General features: G+C 52.0%; 1 protein-coding gene across 1 annotated transcript; it reads right to left on the reverse strand.

Annotated features, from left to right (window-relative positions):
* Positions 1-4,317: 4,317 nt before the first annotated feature.
* On the reverse strand, positions 4,318-8,327 carry CRIP1 (cysteine rich protein 1). Its single transcript, XM_009565480.2, has 5 exons — positions 8,193-8,327; positions 5,379-5,473; positions 5,212-5,269; positions 5,041-5,088; positions 4,318-4,685 (listed from the first exon to the last, which is right to left on the reverse strand). Exons 1-4 carry the CDS (start codon positions 8,230-8,232, stop codon positions 5,048-5,050), a joined length of 234 nt encoding a protein of 77 aa, XP_009563775.1. The 5' UTR covers positions 8,233-8,327; the 3' UTR covers positions 4,318-4,685; positions 5,041-5,047.
* Between the last annotated feature and the right edge of the window lie 12,442 nt (positions 8,328-20,769).

Below are 20,769 nucleotides of genomic sequence, written 5' to 3' on the forward strand. Positions count from 1 at the left end.
TTCTCATTACACCCCTGGCCTTACACAAAGCCTCTCTGCCTTCAGTATCTTCAGCTGCTTCAGTATTTGCTGGGGATGTTGTTCCCCATCAGGAAAGAGGTTTGACCCCCTCTTTGCCAGCTCTGCAAAATTGTTTCCACAGGCGGGATGGGGCTTCCCCAAACTGCTGCTTTGTAGAGCTGGGCCAGGAAGTCCAGAAAGTCCACATGAGCTTGCAGAGCTCCTGCTTGCCCCCTGTCAGCTGCACAGTCCCTCTTACCATAGCCTGGGTAAGAAGGGAGATTTCTGAGGCATTGGGATATGGGCAATTTCCTGACCTAAATATCAGATATCAGAGTGCTTTGAACTTAACAGAAATCAGCCTTGAAAATACCTAAAGCAGCGGTGAGCTTGGTACTACCCAATTACAGACCATCTTCATCCCCGTGAGCCCGATGCAGCAAACAGCAGTAACTGCTGCAGCCACAGCTCCCATGCCACATTCCCCTCATCCTGCCTGCACCATGGTTTTCCGTGAAGGGAACACAGCTGTATTTGCAGAAGCACATCAGCAAGGAAGCAAACCACTCCATGGCAGGTGCCTGGCCTCATCCATGCCACAAGGGCTACCGCCTCCCCAACGGGCTGGAGCCTGCACAAATGAGACACAAAATCACCATGCCAGAGTGTCACGTCAGTGTCCCCATCAGAGCTAGCTGGGGAGGGTCAGTGGCCCCATCAGTATCTCAGGAAGTGAGGCAGCATTGAACCAGAACCCCTAGTTCCACAGCATGTTAGCCCAGATGTGAGCTGCAGCACACTTCCACAGTCATGCTGGCAAGACTCAACCATGTCCTCAGGCTGCTGCTTTCGCTAGGGACAGCACTAGGGAGTGATGCTGAGGTGACCCTGCTGCAAGGCTTCCAGCCTATGCCTTCCCGTTTGCCAGCTGCAGGCTCAGGGACACATCTGTCCCCTGCTTCAGATTAAGGTCAATCCCATCTGTGCTGGGAGGAAGATGTGGGGCCAGGCAACCCACACCCTGCCTCCACTGGGGGCTGAATCAACACCCCCACTTCTTACAGATCAGCTGAAGGACCTCCCAGCCCTATTTCTGCCCTCTCCTCTCCTTTTTTCTTCTGTACAGAAAGCCGCAGAGCCAGGGTGGGCAACAGCAGCAGTTTAGTTTCTGAACCCATCCTTTTTCCTGTCCTTTGCCAAAACCTCTTCTGCTTCCCTCTGCAAGGTGTTGGGGCTCACCCAAACCCAGCTGCCAGAGGAACCGACGATGTTTGTTTTTTTTGTCATAGTCATGGAGTGTTTATAGCAACCATCACTCTGCAGTCCACAAACTTCACTGATCTCACCTTCTGAAATAATGGCAGAGGAAGCAAAGCCACTTCCTCTGGGGTCAGCAACGGTGGTGTTTCAGGTCAATGAAGTGCAGCACCTGTGTGCTGGGCATCACCAGGTTGGAGATCACCCAATACCCTTTGCTGTTCCAGATGGACACCTCAGTGCTCGGGCCATGCCTTGATCCCACCTGCAATGTCAGCAACACCGCCATGGCTGCTGGCTGGTGACCTGGCAGGACATGGGAAATTTTGGCCATCTCCTGAGGGTCTGTTCTCTGCCTCGATTGAGAGCAGCTGGTAGGCAACACTGAGCTAGCATCCCTCTGCTGCTTCCTCCAAAAAGCTGGGATTTTCCCTGAGCATTCTGCTCTCACCATGTCTGCTGTTGCAGGAACAGCATAGCCAGGCATCACCTTACTGGGAGGAAATGGACAATCCCTGCTCATCCCCAGCTCTTGCTGGGGCAGAGAGCTGCAAGTATCACAGACAAGCTGTGCTGGAAGCCACACTGCTGCCTGTCTGCACAACTCACACTCCAGATGGAGATTTACTGTTCAATAGAGAAAGATTGTGTCTGCTGACAGCCCACCTCCCCAGCCTTTTGGACGCTACTGAGACTCACTGCGCATTGGAAGGGAGCGCCTGGCTCGGGTGCAGATTTCCTATCCAAATGCAATACAGCTGTTTCTGCTTCCTCTCCAAAGACTGAAGCCAGTTTTACAAAATCATTTTATTATGTATTTTCTTTGACCAAGACTCCTTGTGGATGTGACCCACTCCTGAACTGCCCGACCTGATGGCATCAAGGTGGGAGAAGGCAGATAGCGTGACTTGTACAAGCACAGTACTCAGAGGGGTGTATCCTGAAAGCAAGTCTTGGGGCCAAATGCCATCTCAGTGGGAGTGCCTGTTGCAGGGCAGGCAGAGAAACATGGCACTCAGACAAATCTTTTTGGGAATCAATACTCAAAAGCTTGTCCCCAGAGCTTGCTTGAGGGGACCTCCAGTTTTTAACCTCTGCCACAGGCAGCACAGAGTGAGGCAGCTTGCAGGATCAGGTTTAGCTTCTTCGCAGGTTTCCTGAGGCTGCACGGACCTTGCACAGTTCCTACATCCCTCCATGTACCCAGGTGATGGAGAGTCATCCCCAGCTACCACCCCTACACTGCAAATCAGTGGCACGGACTGATGCCAACAGCAGCCCTTGGCAGGACACAGTAAAAGGCAACACACTGCTGCCTGCCCCAGCTGCAGCCACTGCCCACAGAGCTTTCAGCTGGAGGGCTGGATCCCCTCAGCCTCTCCCCGAGCAGCACTTGTTTTTCTCAAACTAGTTCCCTCACTCATCCATTCTAGCCTGGCCCCTTGCACCTGGAATTACCTGCTCCTGAAAAGTTTTGTTGCAGGGCCCTATTGAGAAAGACTGGGCACCCAATTCACTGGTCCCTTTCCCAGATGGACACACTTATGCAAGACCAGATGACAAGTCTTGTGTTTGCCATTATTTTTAATACTGAAGGTAAACACTACCTCATTCGCATCCTCAAGGCTGCTGAGATTATATCACTAGTTTGCTTTGAAGCTTGGTTTCCAGAGGAAAGCCATGTCCCCATTGCCCCAGGGGCAGGCTGGCTGCCAGCAGCGGCCATTCGCAGTGCCTAGTGCCAGGTCCCAGCACCTACTACCAGGTCCTGCCTCACTGGCCAGGAGCCACAGGTGCTGGCATCCCTGGGAGGCTGCTTGGTGATGGCAGCAATGGGTGTTGGAGGTCAGGGTCCCAATGAGTCCTGGCTGACTGGGAGGCTTGCCAGTAGCCAAACAGCAATAACTGGGATTTGCCTTTGACCCAGATGCCTGCATTTGTTGCGTTAACTGGGTGGGAGGGAAGGCAGTGCCAGCTGGTCAAATTTGACCAACTGAAGCATGCTTGGTGAGTGCAGAGCCTTTTGGCATCAAGCACATGGGAAGTTTTAAGATGCTTATCAGATTGGGCTGCTTTTGCACCAAAGATTTTGACATTAGACATGTACCTATGACTGCTGAGGGTTTTGGCTGAGCCCCAGGAAGGCTGGTGTGATGATAAAACACAGAGCAGTCTCTAAGGAAATGCATGTATAATCTGTAGACAAAAATATCCCAGTGTGTTCTGAAGTATCTCTGAGTATGTAAATGAGGTGGCTTAGGTTAGGGAAAGACATTGTTAAGAAATCATTTTAGAAACATCCTTCAAGTCAACATCTTTTACATCTATCAATTCTGTTCTTCCAGTCAGTCAAAGGGGTTGAAACATGAAAGAGCGAAGTGCTTGTGAGCCAGTTCTCACTTTGTCATACTGCACCTCTGCTTTCCCTCTCAAGAGAGGTAACCTCTGCCTTGTTTGGCCTTTTAATTTTACTCTGCTTCTCAGAGCAAAAGCAGCAAACACCAGGTTTTCCTGATGCGACAGCCATCTCTCAGCCAGACACCCTCCTGTTCCAACTGAAGGCTGCAGAGTGGCATCTCAGACCCAAGAGCAAAGAGCTGGATACTGTCCACAGGCATGGCTCTCCAGCAGGCCCTGCCAGGAGGCTGCTGAATGCTGGAGAGATCATGGGTCAGCAAACTCAGACTGGCAGGAGTCACCACGCTCCAGGCATCTGCAAATGTCATGACCCAGTGAGGCCATGGGTGGTGTAGGACCTTCCTAAACCCAGAAAAAACAAGTTCCCGGAAAAACACCAGCACGACACCCACCACTCCATTCCCACAGGTGCACTCAGCCTCAGTGCCTGCAGCACCTGGGGCCTGCTCTTGTCCCACAAGGCCCTGGCAGCCCCTAGGTTGGGCAGCCACAGACAGAACCCAAGACACACCAGGAGCAAAAGCACATGGAGCCATCACATAGTCGCATACTGTGTGGCTCAATCCAGAGAACACATGAGGTCCTTAAGCAAGCAGCAAGCGCTTCGCAAGCAAGTTGCATGGGGGCCCAGTTACGGAGAGCACAGCTGCTACACAGGGGAAGTATATTTTGATCTGGATTTATTAAAGACTGAGAATACAACTGCGGGCCCAGCCATGAGAGCTGCGTGCCAGAAGCAGGGCTGGGTTTTGGCTCGAAGGGTGCGGTCTCCTCTCCAGGCAGCCTTCAGTGATATTGGCCAAATTTCCTATCACGAAGGGCGTCCCTACACCTCCACCCGGCAGCACTCCATCTGGAGCAGACCTCCTCTCCGCACCAGCCCCAGCCTCATTTACTTATTGCTTTTAATGTGCTAGTCTAGTACAAAGTGAATGAAAAGCTAAAATGCATGTCTGTTGTAGCGCGTTTGTGCTGTCTTCAGGATGTGCTGGGAACCCTGGCTGTCAGACCTGGAGAAGGATGGAAAAGAGAGGCGGATGAAGTCAGGCTGGGCTGAGAACAGAGACATCCCAAAGAAAATGGTGCTTCAGGACAGACTCCATCTTTGTGCACAGGCCACAAAGCAAAAGCCTGTGGCATCTGCTGCTGGAGCTAAGCAGATGCTGATGGTCGCTTGGGGCTGGCAGAAAGGGGGAGTTTGCACCCATCAGATTGTTCCCAAGCACTGACACAAGGGCTGGGAGTCACAGCCAGCCCAGAGAGATGCCATGGCACATCTGTCTTCCCCACTTGCCTGGCAGGAATCAGCCCCAGCCAGCCCACCCAGACAGAGGCAGGAAGGGAGCACTAAGGGGAGACACCAACCTGAAGTTTACTTGAACGTGTGGCTCTCAGCTCCTCCCCGGCCGAACCCTGGAAGAGCCAGAGTCAGCATTGCCACAGACAGCAAGCACACTGAGGGATGCACCTCACCCAGAATGGGAGCTTTAAGCCTCCTTCTCCTCCCTTCCACAATCCCAGCCACAGTGACCCTACCTTTGGGCCCAAACAAGGCAGCATAGCAGGGGTGGTTGCAGTATGGCTTGCCATCATGCTGCAGGGAGAAAGAAATAAAGAACATCAGCCCCGATTACCCTTCAGCTCCATCTCTGCCCAGTCCATCCTTCCTGCAGTCCCTAGCTGAGGGGGACAGGAAACCTCACCTCTGCATGGCCCCCAGACGTCAAAGTCTTGTTACACTTCTCGCATCTCAAGCAGGGCCGGTGCCAGTCCTTCCCCAGAGAAGTCACCTTCTCGGCTGCCACAGAAAGGAGGATTAGTTGAGGCACTGAACGAGTACAAGTTGGTTTTGGCAGGTTGGCTTCCCTGTCACCCACCCTAGGAAGGATATTTTGGGGCATTTTCTCAAGTCTATTTGTCCACGACACTGGGCACTGTGTTTCAAACCCAAGAGCTCGCTGTGCACATCCAGGCACCTGGACTGAAACAGCCCAGGATGAATGCCACTATATCCATGTGGATGGATCAACTTCTACCCATCTTCCAAAGTTTTGGAGACCTCCTGTCTTCCAACATCAGCCTACAAGGGGTTCTATTTCTCCCTGACCAGCTGAAGCCCAAGCAATCACTAGAGCTAGCAGGTAATAAGGAGGGATGCTAGGGGGGACTGGGGAGGCAAAGCCATCTCCGTGCCCTGCCCCAACACAAACTAGTCTCCACCAGCCACCAGTGCTCCAGTTTTGCACACACCATGGCAAACGAGAGTGGAGCTGGAGTTTGGCTAGGGTTCAGGCAGCCATGGAGGGCACAACATGCTGTTTGCTGGGGCCATGTTTATGGAGAATAGGGTGGCTTTTAATTGCAGCACAGGGTGGGAAGGAAGGTATTTTCTGCAAATGCATGTGCTCTTCATATTGGCAGCTGCATTCCTCACGATTTATTAAGTGATAAAGCAGAGTTTTCCACAGGAATCTCGTCAGAGCCAGGTCTGAGCACTCTTGCCGTGCCTGCGAAGGAGGTTGAGCAGGGGGGCCAAGGCACTACTGGCACTGTGTGCCGGGGGGGCCCTTGGCAGCCGGAAGCACCTCTTCTTTGGAGTCCAAATATGCCCCCCCAACAGCTTATGCAAGGAGCAATCTAGCCACTGCAGAGGTGGGTGTGGAGGCAGTGCCCAAATGTCATGAGGCAGCCCTGCTGCCATACCCCAGTGGTACAAAGAACCTCCTTTGTGCTGCAGTGTCCTCCTCCAGCAGCCCCAGGAGCCCAGTCTTGGCCTGTGTCAGGGTCCTCCGCATCACACAGCCTTTGAAGGGAGCTCAGCGTCCCCACCTCTCAAACAAGCATTTGTACCAACAGTCGGGCAGGAGCTCTGCCAAGGCTTGCTGCTTGCTTGCCCCCACAGCTCTCAGTTATGCAAGCAAGGTTCCCTTGGAAAGCTGGTGGTAGCCCTGCAAATGCATTCTCCAGGCCTCTCTGTGTCATTTCCTCCTCATCCCTGCTCTCCACAGACACGATTTGGCCAAAAGCAGCCCAAGGCACACCTAAGCAGGATTCCAAAAGACCCAGGGCATGTGGGAGCAGGGCTTGCTCTGCCTCCTCTGCCAGCACTCGTTATCTGCCAGGTACAGAAGTCAGGCAATCAACTTGGTCCTCCAGCAGCTTTTGAACCCTCCTCAGCCTCTGCATCAACAGAGATGTTTTGTAAGAGCAGACCGATAAGTGCTGGGCTGTGGCTGCTCCTGCAGGCACAGCAAACCCAGCTCATCCTGGCTAGGATTGAAGCAGATCCACAGGGAAAGGTGGACATTGACATCATCACCTTGGTATCAAGTCACACGCATAAACGAGCTGCCCCAGGACCCTCGGTTGTGGGAAGGCACCACAAACTGTATTGTGCCAAAACCTAACCTCAAAACCTGGCTGCAAGTGGTGAGTTCAAGTTCAGGCAGAGATGTCCCCAACCTCCGTAGCCCCATCCCCAGCAGCCCTCCAGGCAGTGCCCGTGCCAGTCAGTCCCAGCACAACAACCAGGGTGGACATCACTAACAGACACAGTTGTTGGGCAGGGAGAGTAGCCCCTGTGTTTAAGCCTCCAAATTCTTTGGCAGAGCAGAACTGAAAGATGGGCACAAGCAGAGCAGAAACAGGGAGGAGAGAGCAGAAGTCAGGGACAGCACCTGGCTCTCAGATCCCTCATCTCCAGGAATTAAAAAGCAGGGATTGCGTATAAGCACCTCCTAGCAAACCCCCTCAAGTTCAGCTAAACCAGGGAAGAGGAGGGGTCTGGCAGACGGAGCCTGCCTGTTCCAGCAGCTGCTGCTGGCCCGTTGGAGAGGCTCAAATGCCCCAAATACTTTCAGGCAGAACAACGAGGCCACAGCATGGAGCTCACAGGAGCCTGGGAGCTTCGGAGCCCCAGTTCAGAGGAAGGATGTCTGCCTGAAACCCAGCAGCAACCAGAAGCCCAACAAAGTTCACGACTAGCCTGCAACATGTGGACAAGCCACTGACTCAAGAAGGCATCCGAGGGCAGGATGTGCTCCTGGGAAGCTGCTGGCTCACCCGCCAAGGCTTTCAGAGCAGCAGGCTACACTGTCCAGGTCTTTGGGCTCCAAACAGAGTTCTCAAGGCTGGTCCAGCTGCCTGCTTCAGCCCTGGGGCTGCAGGTGATGCTGGGAAGGAAACGGGGTTGAGCTCCCACGCTGTGCCTCAGTGCTGTCTGCATTCTGTGGGTACTCACTACTCCCTACACCATGCAGCAAGGCATCTTCTCCTTGGGTGGATTTAGAGGGCCACCCACCCAGGGGACCCCAGGGACCACCAGCGGCAGGAGTGCTCAACATTGGGGCACCCCAAGAATTTGTAATGCTAGGACACACATCGGGACACCCAGGACCCGCAGCGCTGGTGTGCCCGGGGACCCGAAGCTGGGTGGGGTGCAGAACCGGGACACTCCAGCTTAATCAACCCAACAGCCCTGCGGTCCCCGCGGTGTAGCGGGAGCAGGAAGCCCTTACCGAAGTAGACCTCCTTCTGGCAGCGGGGGCACTTCGGCATAGTCGCGGCTCGCCACTCCTGCCGGCTGTGGGATGCTTCGCGCCGGCTCCGCCGGAGTCACTGCCGCCTGCCCCGCCCAGATGTGCGGCCCCGCCCGCAGCTGGAGGTGCCCGCCCGGGGCACAGCCCTGTAGGGGCTCCCGGGGCGGGGCCCGGCACGCCTTGTAGCCTTACAACCCGGCAACCCTTGCCTCCTGTAATCCCTCCACCTGCATCCTTTGCACTCCTCACCCCCTGCAACCTTTGCCCCCTGCAATCCCTCTCTGCACCTCCTGCATCCTGCATCCCTTTCACCCTTTGCATCCCCACGGTCTTTGCATCTTGCAGCCCTACATCCATTGTACCCTACACACCTTGAACTCCTATACCCGCAGCACCCCTACACCCCACACCCCCTGCACACGCCACACTCTGCTACCTTGCACCCTGAGCCCCTACACCCTGGCTCCTTGACGGCTCCCTGTCCACACTTGTGCTGCACAAGTACCCGAGAGTCCTGCTCTGAGCAGGGCTGGAAGTGTGATTGGCATCTGTCAATGAACCCCACTCCCAGATAAAGATTTACTGGGCGCTGACCACCAGGGTTCACCCTTTCTGAGCACAGAGCTGTTTTTTTTTCCAAGAGAATGTAAAATCAGGCCTTCAGGCAGCATCTGTCATCTGCAGTGAAGTCTCATGTACAAGATGAAGCAGCACCTTGTGAAGGGCGCGTGTGCGGGACGTGGCTCCACTCACTGCAGAGAGCCAGCCCAGCCACATCACTGACTGTTGTCACTTTCTTAAGAGCAAGGACTTGCTGTTCCTTTGTGCTTGGCTGTGAAGGAAATGAAAAGCCTACCTAAAGAACTGTTTCGTATGAAACAATCCTCCCCAGGGCATGTTGCTGTGCTGCAAAGGTCATGAAGGCTTGTGAAACCCAGTGCCAGGACATCTGATGTCTGCCTCCTGAAACGTAGGGTACCCCTTGCCTGCATAAACAGGGCCCTGTTGACACTACAGCCCACCCATGGGTGCAGGAGGAGAGACAGCAAGCTGTGTCTGGAGGAGAAGTTCGTAGTTATCTGTGATCGCTTTATGATTCAGCCTGGCTCCAGCCTCCCTTCCCAGCAGAAGCCCTTGTCCAGCTGATGCTCCCCACTGCTGCCAGTTGCCTCAGGCTCATCCTGCCTGCCAGCAGCCAGACTGCAGGCTGGGTAGCACCTCTGGCATGCTACCGCAAGGGCTCTGCTGGGCTCAGCAGGGTGGTCAGCGGCCTGTGCTTGGCAAGGACATCGCTGGGAAGCCTGATCCCAGCTAAAGCATGAGTCATTCTGAGGCAGTGTTTTACAGCATGGGTGGAAAGAGGTGTCCTGCAAGGGCTGCTGCCTACACCCTGCTTCCTCCCTGTCCTTCCTGCCCTGAGGCACCACATATGTGCAGGCACCATATTTCAGCCGTGCCACGTCCCCCTGCACCAAACCACAATGTCCTGCAAGCACCCAACCACATTGCTCAGGCTGGAACATCTGGGACATCCTCCCTGCACCATACTGGGTGCGGTTGGCACCCTGATGAAATACAGGGGATGGGGCATGTCCTCTCCCCACTCTGGTGGCCCTGCTTCCCTTCATATATGGTGCCAGGCTGCCTTGAGGCCACTGCCCAGCTAGGACAGCTGTCTTCAGCTGTGGTCCCTTTTAAGGCAGGTTTAGTGCCAGCAGGCAGTGGAAAATTGGAAAAACAGGTCTGCTCGGGCTGGCTGAGCCTGTGGCCAGTTCCTACAGATCACTGAGCCTGGCCCCTCCTGTGGCAGGAATGCTGCCACTGGCTGAGCGGGCTGAATCATAGCCCAGCCACCCTCTCCCCTCGGTTCCCCTGCACTTACTGGAGAATTGTTCACACAACAGAGTGGGAACAAACCCGGTGGCACCTTTCACAAAGCAGGCTCCAAGGAGCCACACGCTACTCTCTGTCAGCCCTGACTGCACAGGGCTGTACGCCTGGCAGCAACCTCCCAGCACCCTGGTTTAGCCTGGTTTAGCCCCTTGGGTGCCTCACGAAAGGTTGAGCTGAAATGTAATGTCAGCACGTGGTGCCCTGTGAAGCGGCACAGGAATTGGGTGAGACAATATCAGAGTGTAGGATGCCTCAGGTCAGCAGCTCCAGTTTCTACACCCCACCAGGCCTGTGCATGTATCCTGCTCATCACTGCTCTCCGGGTCTCTTCCCATTGATTGGTGGGCATACACATAGCAGGGAAGCACAGCAAAGCTGTCTGGCAAAGAGCCCCTGGAAGGGAGGAAGGGCCACAGGTGCTCCTGGAGCACAGCAGCACCTCAAGAGTCTTTGGGATGCAACCTCTTGCTTTTTTACGAGGAGTGAGTCCATAAACACTCCTAATGCTGGTGTGTGAAACTCTTCATTGCACTGCTGTAGGCCAATAAACTGAGCCTCCACAAGCCTGTGCTGGAGGGAGCTGGCTGGAAATGCTGAAGCAGCCTGACATTTGGGGGCACTACTTGGGAGCCCTCCCCCCCAGAAGCCAAAACCATGCTGCAACCGTCTGCGAGACATTTCAGACTGGTAGTGAGCAGCAGCCAGCTCATGCCTCTGCAGTGGGACAGTGACCACAGACACAGCCAAGGGCTCACAGCGGGCAGGTTCTGGTGTTGGGCAGAGATGTCTCCAAGGAGCAGCAGGAGAGAGGTAGGGGCAGTGTCTTCAGCAAAGCTAAGTCCCAGCCTGAGCACCACTTCAAACCAAGGTTCACAGCCTGCCAGGGAAACAACCTAGCTGATACCAAGGGAGAGCAGCCTCCTCAGAAAACCACAGCATTATCTTATCTGGAGACCTTGTTCCAGCTAATTTAACCATTAGAGCAGAGCATGAGTAAACTGTCTATGCCCTCTGATAGGAATCTGTGGGTGAGGCTCCATTCTGGAGCATCACTCGCCAGCATGCCCCAAAGGCTTAGCAACTGTTCTCAGAAAAACCTGGGCTGTCCCATATGTTTGTTTGGGTGGTGGTGTTATGGACAGGGTCCCCTCCCCAGTACCCTGCCAAGTGTTGCCAAGAACCATCACCAGGTCCATCTGCAGTGCATTTTGTGCAAGGTCCTCGTAGCCCCCAATAGTTTCCCAAGCTCTTGGGGCAGGATTGCAAGACGAGAGCTCCTGGGCATGCCAGAGCTATGGGCACATGCTGCCTGCCCAAATAACCCCCTCCAGCCACTTGGCTCCTGTTAATTACCAGTGAAAAAACTGGAAAAGTCAAAAGCCTCCAGTGGGTTTTCACAGTGGGGAGATGATGCACCAGTGAGGCATGACCTGGGAGCTGGTGGCACCCTGGTCTGGTGGTTTCCCAGCACTCGCACAACTGTGAGTGCTGCAAAATCTCCCTCCCTGGCAATATTTCAGCCCACAACTTGTGCAAGTCAATGGCTCACTCAGCCAAGACGATTTGTTGTAAAATATGCCCTATTCAGCTCAGCGTGGGATTCTAATTTGACAGGAAAATTATAGGGCAGCTTACAAAAAGCCCAGCAAAGGCTGGGGGGAAGCTACCAGACACATGATCCCATCAAAAGACCTGCAATATGTAGGCACTGCAGTGGGGGGCTGGCAAACTGCGCACACACCCACTGCCTTCCATCACCTCTGTATTTGCACATGGCTAATCCCATTACCAGCTAACTGGGAAAACAACAGCACAAAGACAGGTGTCAGGGCAAATTACACCCTAAGAAAAAACTCTGGGATACATCTTCATAAAGCTGACAGGCAGCCAGCAGCTGGGAGTAATAGGGAACAGGACAGCAGAAAAGACAGTGTGGGAGCAAGGGGCTTGGGAAAAGGGTTTAGAAAGAGCCATCCTGGAGAATGCTGGCTGGGGAGCTCAGCACACCCACCAGCACACTGCCACTGATACTGTAAAGCCCTGAATTGTTTGAGCCTGTGAATGCCAAAGTCTGTGTTCACTGCCCTCCTGGACATGGTGCTGTGGACATGTCCCGCTGTGGGCATGTACAATCACATGGCTGTTTCTAGCAGAAACTGTGAAAACATTTCCATAGTGGTTAAGGCAGGTGGATGCCTGCAGCAGCCTCTTGTCAGCTCAGCCCTCAACCTCAAGAGCCAGGGCGTGAATGCATGGTTAATATTACACTACGAGAGCAAAAACAAATACGGGAGCCAAAGGACTGGCTCCCAGCTCAGTGAAGTGCTGCCGTGTGGCACAGGGACTCACTGGGGACCATGGAGTGCAGGGCCATGCTGAGGATGTACCTGGGATTTCCATCTGCGGGACAGAAGAGTATGGTAGTTCTCACCCACCTCTACAACCCCTTCAAGTCCCAGCTTCATAGAAAATTTCCTCCAATCTCATGCAGGCACCACTCCCCTGTCTCCCTACATACAGCCTGGCCAGAGCCTCCACTTCCATCTGCTCTTTTCTGCAAGCTTTCCATTACTGGCAGCCCAAGGAAACCACCTGGCTAAATCCTACTGTGGGAGCATTTGATGCATTTTCCTGGCACAGCCCTAGCTGTTTCTGTTGTGGCTATCAAATCCAGCCAGGATCGTCATGGAAGCAATACCTGCTGCTTTGGGGAGCTGCCAGGCATCCATGTGGCATTGCCTCTGCCTGCTGGGTAGATGCATATCCATGCTGGGCACTGGTGGGAAGCATGGGCACCACTTTGGGGCTGCTCACAGGGGACCAGTGACAGGGACCATATCTCAACCTTGCCCTGGCATAGTGCACTCACCCGATTGTGTTGTTTGCCTTGGGCTGGGCCCAGGCTGTTGACATCACACCTTTTATTCCTGGTTAAAAATTCACTGGAGGTGAGGCCGGGGGGCAGGGGTGCAGAGGTGTTTCCTGTTCCTGTCTGCATGCTGCTCAGTGTGGTCATGCCACAGTGACAGCGCAGGACACGGGAGAGGAATATAGCTCTCCGCCTTGCCTTACCCGAGCAAGATTGAAGGTTAGGACAGAGGAATAGAGGGCAGAGTGAGAGGAGAAGCCACAAGTTTGCACATCGATTAGCAGCACGCACACCTCCGTTCCACCAGCACAGGTATTCCTCTCCCAGCAAGCAGCCACAGGGGCCTCCAGGAGCCACCTGAGCACTCCCCCGGCTTCTCACCCCAACCAGTGACATAGAGGCTGCTGCAGAGCCCAGCCTACACCCTAGTGGGAAATTCCCTTGTGGAGGCTCCCAGACAGCAGCAAGCCAGGGAACCACTGAGTGCCTGAGCCATCACCTTCCTCACCAGTGCTCTGGCCAGAGCCCGCACCAGTAGCTCTCCCTGCACAATAGCCCAGTGCACTGCACTGGCAGGGGGATTTACAGCCCAACTCTTCCTCTCCTTTGTTGTCACGCCATTCCTCCTCCTTCATCCCTGCCTGCTTTCCTAAGCCCTCTCCAATATTTACACCTAGTACTTTAACCTCCCCCTGGGACAGAGCCAAAGCCAGGGAGACCCACACCACTGACTTTAGGGAGTATCAAAGCCAGTCCTCAGCTGTTGAGGGAGCAAGTTTTGCTTACTGGATCGCTTTTAATATCCCACCTTAAATCACATCTTCCAACATTTCATCCCTTTTGGCTCCTATTTATTGACTTCCCAGCAAATGCTTTAAATGGAGTTAACTCCAGCTGGAGACCAGTCACAAGTGGTAACCTCCAGGGGTCAGTGCTGGGTCCAGTCCTGTTCAATATCTTTATCAATGACCTGGATGAAGACATTGAATATACCCTTAGCAAGCTTGCAAATGACACTAAGCTGGGAGGAAGCGTCAATCTGCTTGAGGGTAGGGAGGCTCTCCAAAGGGATCTGAACAGGCTGTACCACTGGGCTGAGACCAATGGTATGAGGTTTAACAAGGCCAAATGCCAGGTCCTGCACTTGGGGCACAGCAACCCTGTGCAGCTACAGGCTAGGGGAAGAGTGGCTAGAAAGCTGACTGGAGGAGAAGAAACTGGGGGTGTTGACTGACAGCCAACTGAACATGAGCCAGCAGTGTGCCCAGGTGGCCAAGAAGGCCAATGGCATCTTAGCTTGTATCAGAAACAGCGTGGCCAGCAGGTTCAGGGGAGGTTATTCTGCCCCTGTACTCAGCACTGGTGAGAACGCACCTCGAATACTGTGTTCAGTTCTGGGCCTCTCACCACAAGAAGGATGTTGAGGCTCTGGAGCGTGTCCAGAGAAGAGCAGCAAAGCTGGTGAAGGGGCTGGAGAGCAAGTCTTATGAGGAGTGGCTGAGGGAAATGTGGTTGTTTAGCCTTGAGAACAGGAGGCTGAGGGGAGACCTTATTGGTCTCTACAAGTACCTGAAAGGAGGTTGTAGAAAGATGGGTGCTGGCCTCTTCTCCCAAGTGACAGTGGACAAGACAAGGGGGAATGTCCTCAAGCTGTGCCAGGGGAGGTTCAGACTGGATAGCAGGAAAAACACAGAACGGATCATGAGGCACTGGCAGAGGCTACCCAGGGAGGTAGTTGAGTCACCATCCCTGGAGGTATATAAAAGATGGGTAAACGAGGTGCTCAGGGACATGGTTCAGTGGCAGGTAGGAATGGTTGGGCTTGATCTAAGAGGTCTTTTCCAACCTAGTGATTCTATGATTCTAAATCTGTCTTGCTTCGTTTCCCAGCTGTGCTGCTCCAGCCCCCAGCATGTCAGAGCCATGCTGTGCTGCCATCTGCCTGCATTTGGGAGCCCCTCCACACTGCAATTGTTGCATCTCACTTCCCTGCTCAGACGTTCTAGCACACAGATGACACAGATGATCGCTTCGCAGCACTGTAATAGTCTGCTTAACCAAGCAGCAACAGCAGCGACAGCCCTAATGCTTCCTGGCATCAAACCCGAAATCAAACGAAAACCGCACGCTGCAGCTGCATGTGTTGCAAAGAAGGAAAAGAGAGAAAAGGAGAAAAGCCAGGAAAGGATAAAAGGGTTACAAGAGAAATAGGAAAGATAGTCACCACCTTAGGAGCTCCACATGTAGCAGCATGGGATTCTTTGTCTGGCGACGGTGGGTGTCCACACACAACACAAAAACAAGACAACACAAGTCCAGAGGGACAAACAGAGAAAATGGACAAAGCAACAGAGAGACAAGATGAAACAGAGAGGGAGAAAACAGAGAGATTGCAGGCTTTCATGGGGATTTTTAAACTCTCTGTACCTGCCCCTGACTTGATCAGGTAGGGAGGACAGGTAACAGGCTCAGGCATGTCCCTTCTCCCTAGACAAGTCCAGACATGGTCTCCAGCACTTCGGTCTTGCCACTGATGCTGAAGGCAAACACCTGCTTTGAGCCATTCAACTCATGCCAGGCTGGGTGAAGGAAGAGACTATTGTTATCAGTTACTAACCTATTATATATTTGAATATTATGTATAGTTTTTGTGATTTTAGAACTAAAATATAGGATTAGCTCGAATAGTAACTTTTAGCTAGCCTGCACCTGGATACTTACACTTACATAATGAATTTTAACAAGGCTGTAGTTAGAAAGAAGGGGAAAGAATGTGACTGTATCTAATTAAGCCAGAGAACAAGGACTAGTGCAATGATAAGAGAAAGAAGAACCAGCTAGGACCAGATGCAACCTTGAAGAGGTGCCCAAGGAGTCTAAGAGCACGTGCAAGGAGAGTTGAAAAATTCAACTGTGAGGAAGATCTACGGCCTTCATCCAGAGACCACTGAATAAGACCCCCAGAGGGCAGAACGCATACACCAAGGGGAGGAAGGGGACCAGTAATGGGGAAGACCTGAAAGCTGTTAGGCGACATCCTGTGCAAGACACTGTATGACTGGTTGCAGTCCCCTTTTCTTGTGGTATGTAAAATTATACCTGGAATCTTGTGGAAGCCTGTGGAAGCCAATGTAGGGGGTTGAGCCCCTACTTGTCTTGATTTACATACAAGGGTTTGAGCCTCTGCTTTACATAGGGGTTTGAGTCCCCTTTGTCTTGGAGACATATCTCTGAAACCTTTCATCTCAAATACCCACTAAGCCAGCAAACAGGTGGATTTACCTAGCATTAAAAAAAAAAAAAAAAAGAAAAAAAAACCAGAAGAAAAAAAATGGAAAAAAACCAAACCCCGTCCTGCGGCTGTGTGTGAACACCCTGTGAATGCCCCCCGCTTTCTCTTCTCTGAATGCGAAGATTTTTATTTCTTTTCAGCTTCTTTCCTGAGTCCACAGGAATTAACCCTGTTATCTCTGTAGGGGGATACTGAGTTATGAGCAATTTTATTTGGATAAAAATAATGAGTACCTCGGTGATTATTAGGGATTATTAAATGGGCTTTATTAAAATAAGAGGGAAATTACCTTTAAAAATTTCAGTAGACCACCAGCTACCAATTTATCCAAAATTTGTAGTGTGACTATTCCGCAGGTAGTTTTATTGTTGTGTGTGTATAATTGGGGAACAATATGCACAGGTTTAGTGTGTGTGTATTAGGTGTATCAAGAATGTTAGAAATGTTGAACACCTGCCTAATTGGCAGAGACAAAACTTAAAGTAATTTAATAGAAAGTGTGATCAGTGGTGGAAAAGGTATGTGAAGAGGAGAGAGAAGAAAGACTTAAAATGCATGTGAAGAAAGGGAGAGGGAAGAAAGATTTAAAATGTATGTGAAAAGAAGAAAAGAAAGGAAAGGCTTAAGTAGCAGTGATCATTGGTGTGTGTAAAAGGTTTAAGCAACAAAAGCAAGTGCCTCTGGTCTGTAAACTTTTAAAACTCTGATCATCTTAGAACATTACTGAGATGCAAGACTAGTATCCAGCTGCAATAAATTTGCTAACTGTTTCTCTGGCGATTTAATTGCTTTGTTTATTTTCCAGCTTGAGCAATCCAAGCACTGATGTAACAACTATAAAATTAACACCTTGTTTATTTTTCAAGAGATTCAAGGAAGATTGTTCATTGTTCAACAGTTTGCACGTGTTTGAGTGGGAGGACTCCTTGGTTCACCCTAACCTGGAGAAAATAGCTGAATATTTTGAGAAAGTTGTTTTAAAATAGATGTGTGATGTTACAAGAAAAAAATTTTCCCCTTTTACAGTGAATTTACTTAGTAGTACTCTGCATTCCAGTGCCCCTTATCAGATTAGCAACTGCTGGGCTCTGGCACAGACAATAGTGTATGGGATTTTAACAAATATTGATGCAATTTTGTATCAATATGAATATACTGTCATCCCATGAACATTATTTGATCTAAGATCAAATCAAATTTGAGAAGAAATTCCAATCTTAGTGATATTTGTAAATTCTATCTTTGATTTGCTAATTCAGCCACAGCATTTATGCTGAACATGCACAATTAGGGATCGATTAGCACACTCCATATAAACCCCAGGCAAGTGGGCAAGTAGATAAAATGAATCAGTTCATAAAACAGCAGATAGATAAAATATGTCAAGAAGAAAATTTATATTGGTATCAGGCTCTACCCATGGCCTTACTTAGGCTGCATGTGAAGCCAAGGATGAAAGAGAATCTGAGTCCTTTTGAAATTTTATATAGGAGACTATATCAGATGAGGTATAAAGGAGAAGATTTAAATCAGCTAGGGAATTCTTACCTGCAACAATATGTGCTGGAAGGTGCATGCACATTAGGTGGAGCTGTCCCCTGCATGCCCAATGTCACATTAAAGGATATCTTACTTAATAATCAAATTGGCATTGATTATGAGTCTGGCTTTTCACGGCATCAGGGTCAATACAATGGGTGCCCTCAGCCTTCTGTTGAGAAACACCAGTAGGTACAATCCTGCTCCTCCCACAGCTCAGGGATACCCAGGCTGACACCCATTTACCCAAAGTGTCTCAAAACAGGTTGACCACTGGTGCATTGTGCCAGCCGGTGGGATCACTGTCCTGCGCCCAGTGAGGAATAGCAATTCACAGCTCCCTGCTGAGCTCCACTGGCTCCCAGCTTTTCTGGGACCCTAGAAGGGTAATTGCCCAGAATAAGGTAATTGCACAGGGCTTCAGGTGTTTCCAAGCAACACTGCATTGACTTTGTTGTCTGTTTTCCTCCATACCCGAGAGCATGCCTGTGATCACCAGAGCCCTCCAAGTTTTTTATCCCACTAGCGAGTCTGAACTGAAAACAAAATCAAATATTTGACATCCCCAAGAGGAAGGATGTTTTCCAAGCCTCAAGTAAAGGGGCTTTTTCAGTTCACATAGGCCTCCCAAAAATATACACAAAAAAATGCACCAGGATTAGAGGCCAGAGCTGCCTTCTCTGCTCAAGCTAAGTGCAACTCTGCTGTATTGTTGCCCTGGTCTCCACACCAGCCTGACAGCATGTGAAGACCCCTGAGCACGCACGTGGATAACCCATGGGATCTCAAAGTTCTGCTACATCCTTCAGCTTCCTGCTCTCAACAGCCATCCTGTGGGTACCCACCTTCTGTCATGAGGGGTGCCCAACTGCCTATCTGCATTGGGGCAGGAGGGCAGTGATGAGACACCACCCACCCAGAGTCTAAGCAGCCAGGTTGTCCCCTTTGGGTAGCAGGAAGCTCTGATAAACGCAGGCTTCCCAGCACCTCCTTGTGTAGCAGAGCTGAATTTTGTCTTCATTGCATTCCCCCAACAAAACTCTCACGAAGAAAAGAAAATGTAAGCAAAAAAAAACAAAAGAGAGGGGGGAAAAAAGCACCAGTTCTAAACCAAAATAAAATCTTGCATTTGATGGCTGTCACTTGGGAGCAGGCAGCAGCCAGGATGCTGTACCTGCCCAGCCCTGTAACCCTTCACATCCAGAACTAAGCCAGGTACCAGCCATCAGGGCATCCTCTTCTGTTCCTGCCACCCCAAGTCTGCCTTCCTCCCTGTTTCAAGACCACTGGCTTAAATAGCATCCAGCAGCCTTGCATCAGCTCCCTTCCAGCCCACCCCAATCTCAGTCTCAGGTGAGGCCCCTCTGCAGTGAGCATCCCACCTGGAGGCACTGGGGAGGGAGCGTGCAGCTTGGCCCTCATCAAGGAGCCAGGCCCTGTGTCTGCAGTGAGGATGTTGATAGGGCGGCCACGCCTGGCAGAGTATACAGTGTGGGACCAAGAGGGTGCTGGGGAGGGCAGTCTGCCCCCAAGCTGCAGGTGGGATGGTGGGGAGGAAAACCAGTCTGCATAATCCACTGGGGAGACTCCCTGCTGCAGGGAGTAGTTACAGGTTGGCAAAAAAGCCTGGCATATTAAGCTAGTTAATTAATGATGGTAAGTAGTGCTTGGAATGAGAGCTGGATTTGTGCCGAGGTCTTCATTGACAGCTACACTGGGTTCCAGGTGAGTGATGGGGACCCCCTACCACAGCACTGCTGCTGCTCCATGAGGCAAACTTGGCAAAGTTTGGCTGCGAAAGCCCAGCACTATGCTGCATGTTAGGGAAGAACCCAGCAGGGACACTACACTGATTTATACAGCAGCATTGTCCCCTACAGCATTAGAGGGGTCAAGTCTCTATAGAAACCCTGTCAAAACACAAACACACACAGCCCATTCCACAGCCCAGAAACCACACTGCCAAGCCCTTTGTGCCTGGGAAAAGGCTGCTGGGAGAGGGAGAACCAGCAGCTCCCTCACCCACTGCTCTGCCAACTGCCTGAGCCTGGGGGATGCCAGTGCATCTGAATGCTCCCCACAGGTCCAATGCATGGGCAGAGCCAGTGTTCCTGTTCTGCAGTGCCCACTGCATTCCCCAGTCATACCTGGGCAAAGAGCAAAGCCAGGCGCTGCGATTGGCACTGCCCACCCTTCTCCTGCATGGTGGCGGAGTAGCTCCTGGGCTGAGGCTGCTGCAAGGATGCAAGACATTGTAAGGGGCACCAGGTCCGCATTTTCCCCAGCAAACAGGGCCAGCAGTGTCCCTGCCTCCCGGGGGAGGCAGAACCAGCCAGCAGCCCAACAGGACTCTTGTGAGAACCTGCTGGAGGGGACAAGCCCGAGTAGTGGTTTCCCAGAGCTAGTGTTTGCTTTGGCAGCCCCAGCCTCTGTGCCTTGCTTTCCAGACACTGAGCTCCTAGGGGGAATAGCTGGATGTCTAAAACCAGGCCTGGAAGCAGGGCTGGTATCTGGCTGGGGACATGGCAGTTCCCAGAGGTTGCGGGGGCACATGCCCCCATATTGCATTCCTGTCTTGCTGCTGCAGAGCTGGGCTTACCAAGCAGCAGCCCTGCTCAGACACCACGCCTGCTCAGTGAGCCCAGCCTGAGAACAACAGTGTTTCTTGCTGCATTACATCCCTCCATTAGTTTTCCACCTTGCAAAGGCAAAGAGGAGCCGCACTCCATCCCAGCTGCAGGGCCAGCAGCACAGCCTCCTACAAGCCCCAGGAGCAGCCATGGCTTGTGCTGCACCATAAGCTCAGACCCAACTGGGATTAGGCTGCTCTGTCTGCAAGCTGGGGCAGGACCACAGCAGCATGGTCCCTTGTCCCATCCCACGACCACAGGGATGCTGTGAATGCAGCACACAGAGCTTCCCATTTCCACCCATAGCTGAACCACCCAACGCATCTCTCAAAA

Source organism: Cuculus canorus, chromosome 8 (assembly GCF_017976375.1).
Source record: "Cuculus canorus isolate bCucCan1 chromosome 8, bCucCan1.pri, whole genome shotgun sequence".
In the NCBI taxonomy this organism is placed as follows: Eukaryota; Metazoa; Chordata; class Aves; order Cuculiformes; family Cuculidae; genus Cuculus; species Cuculus canorus.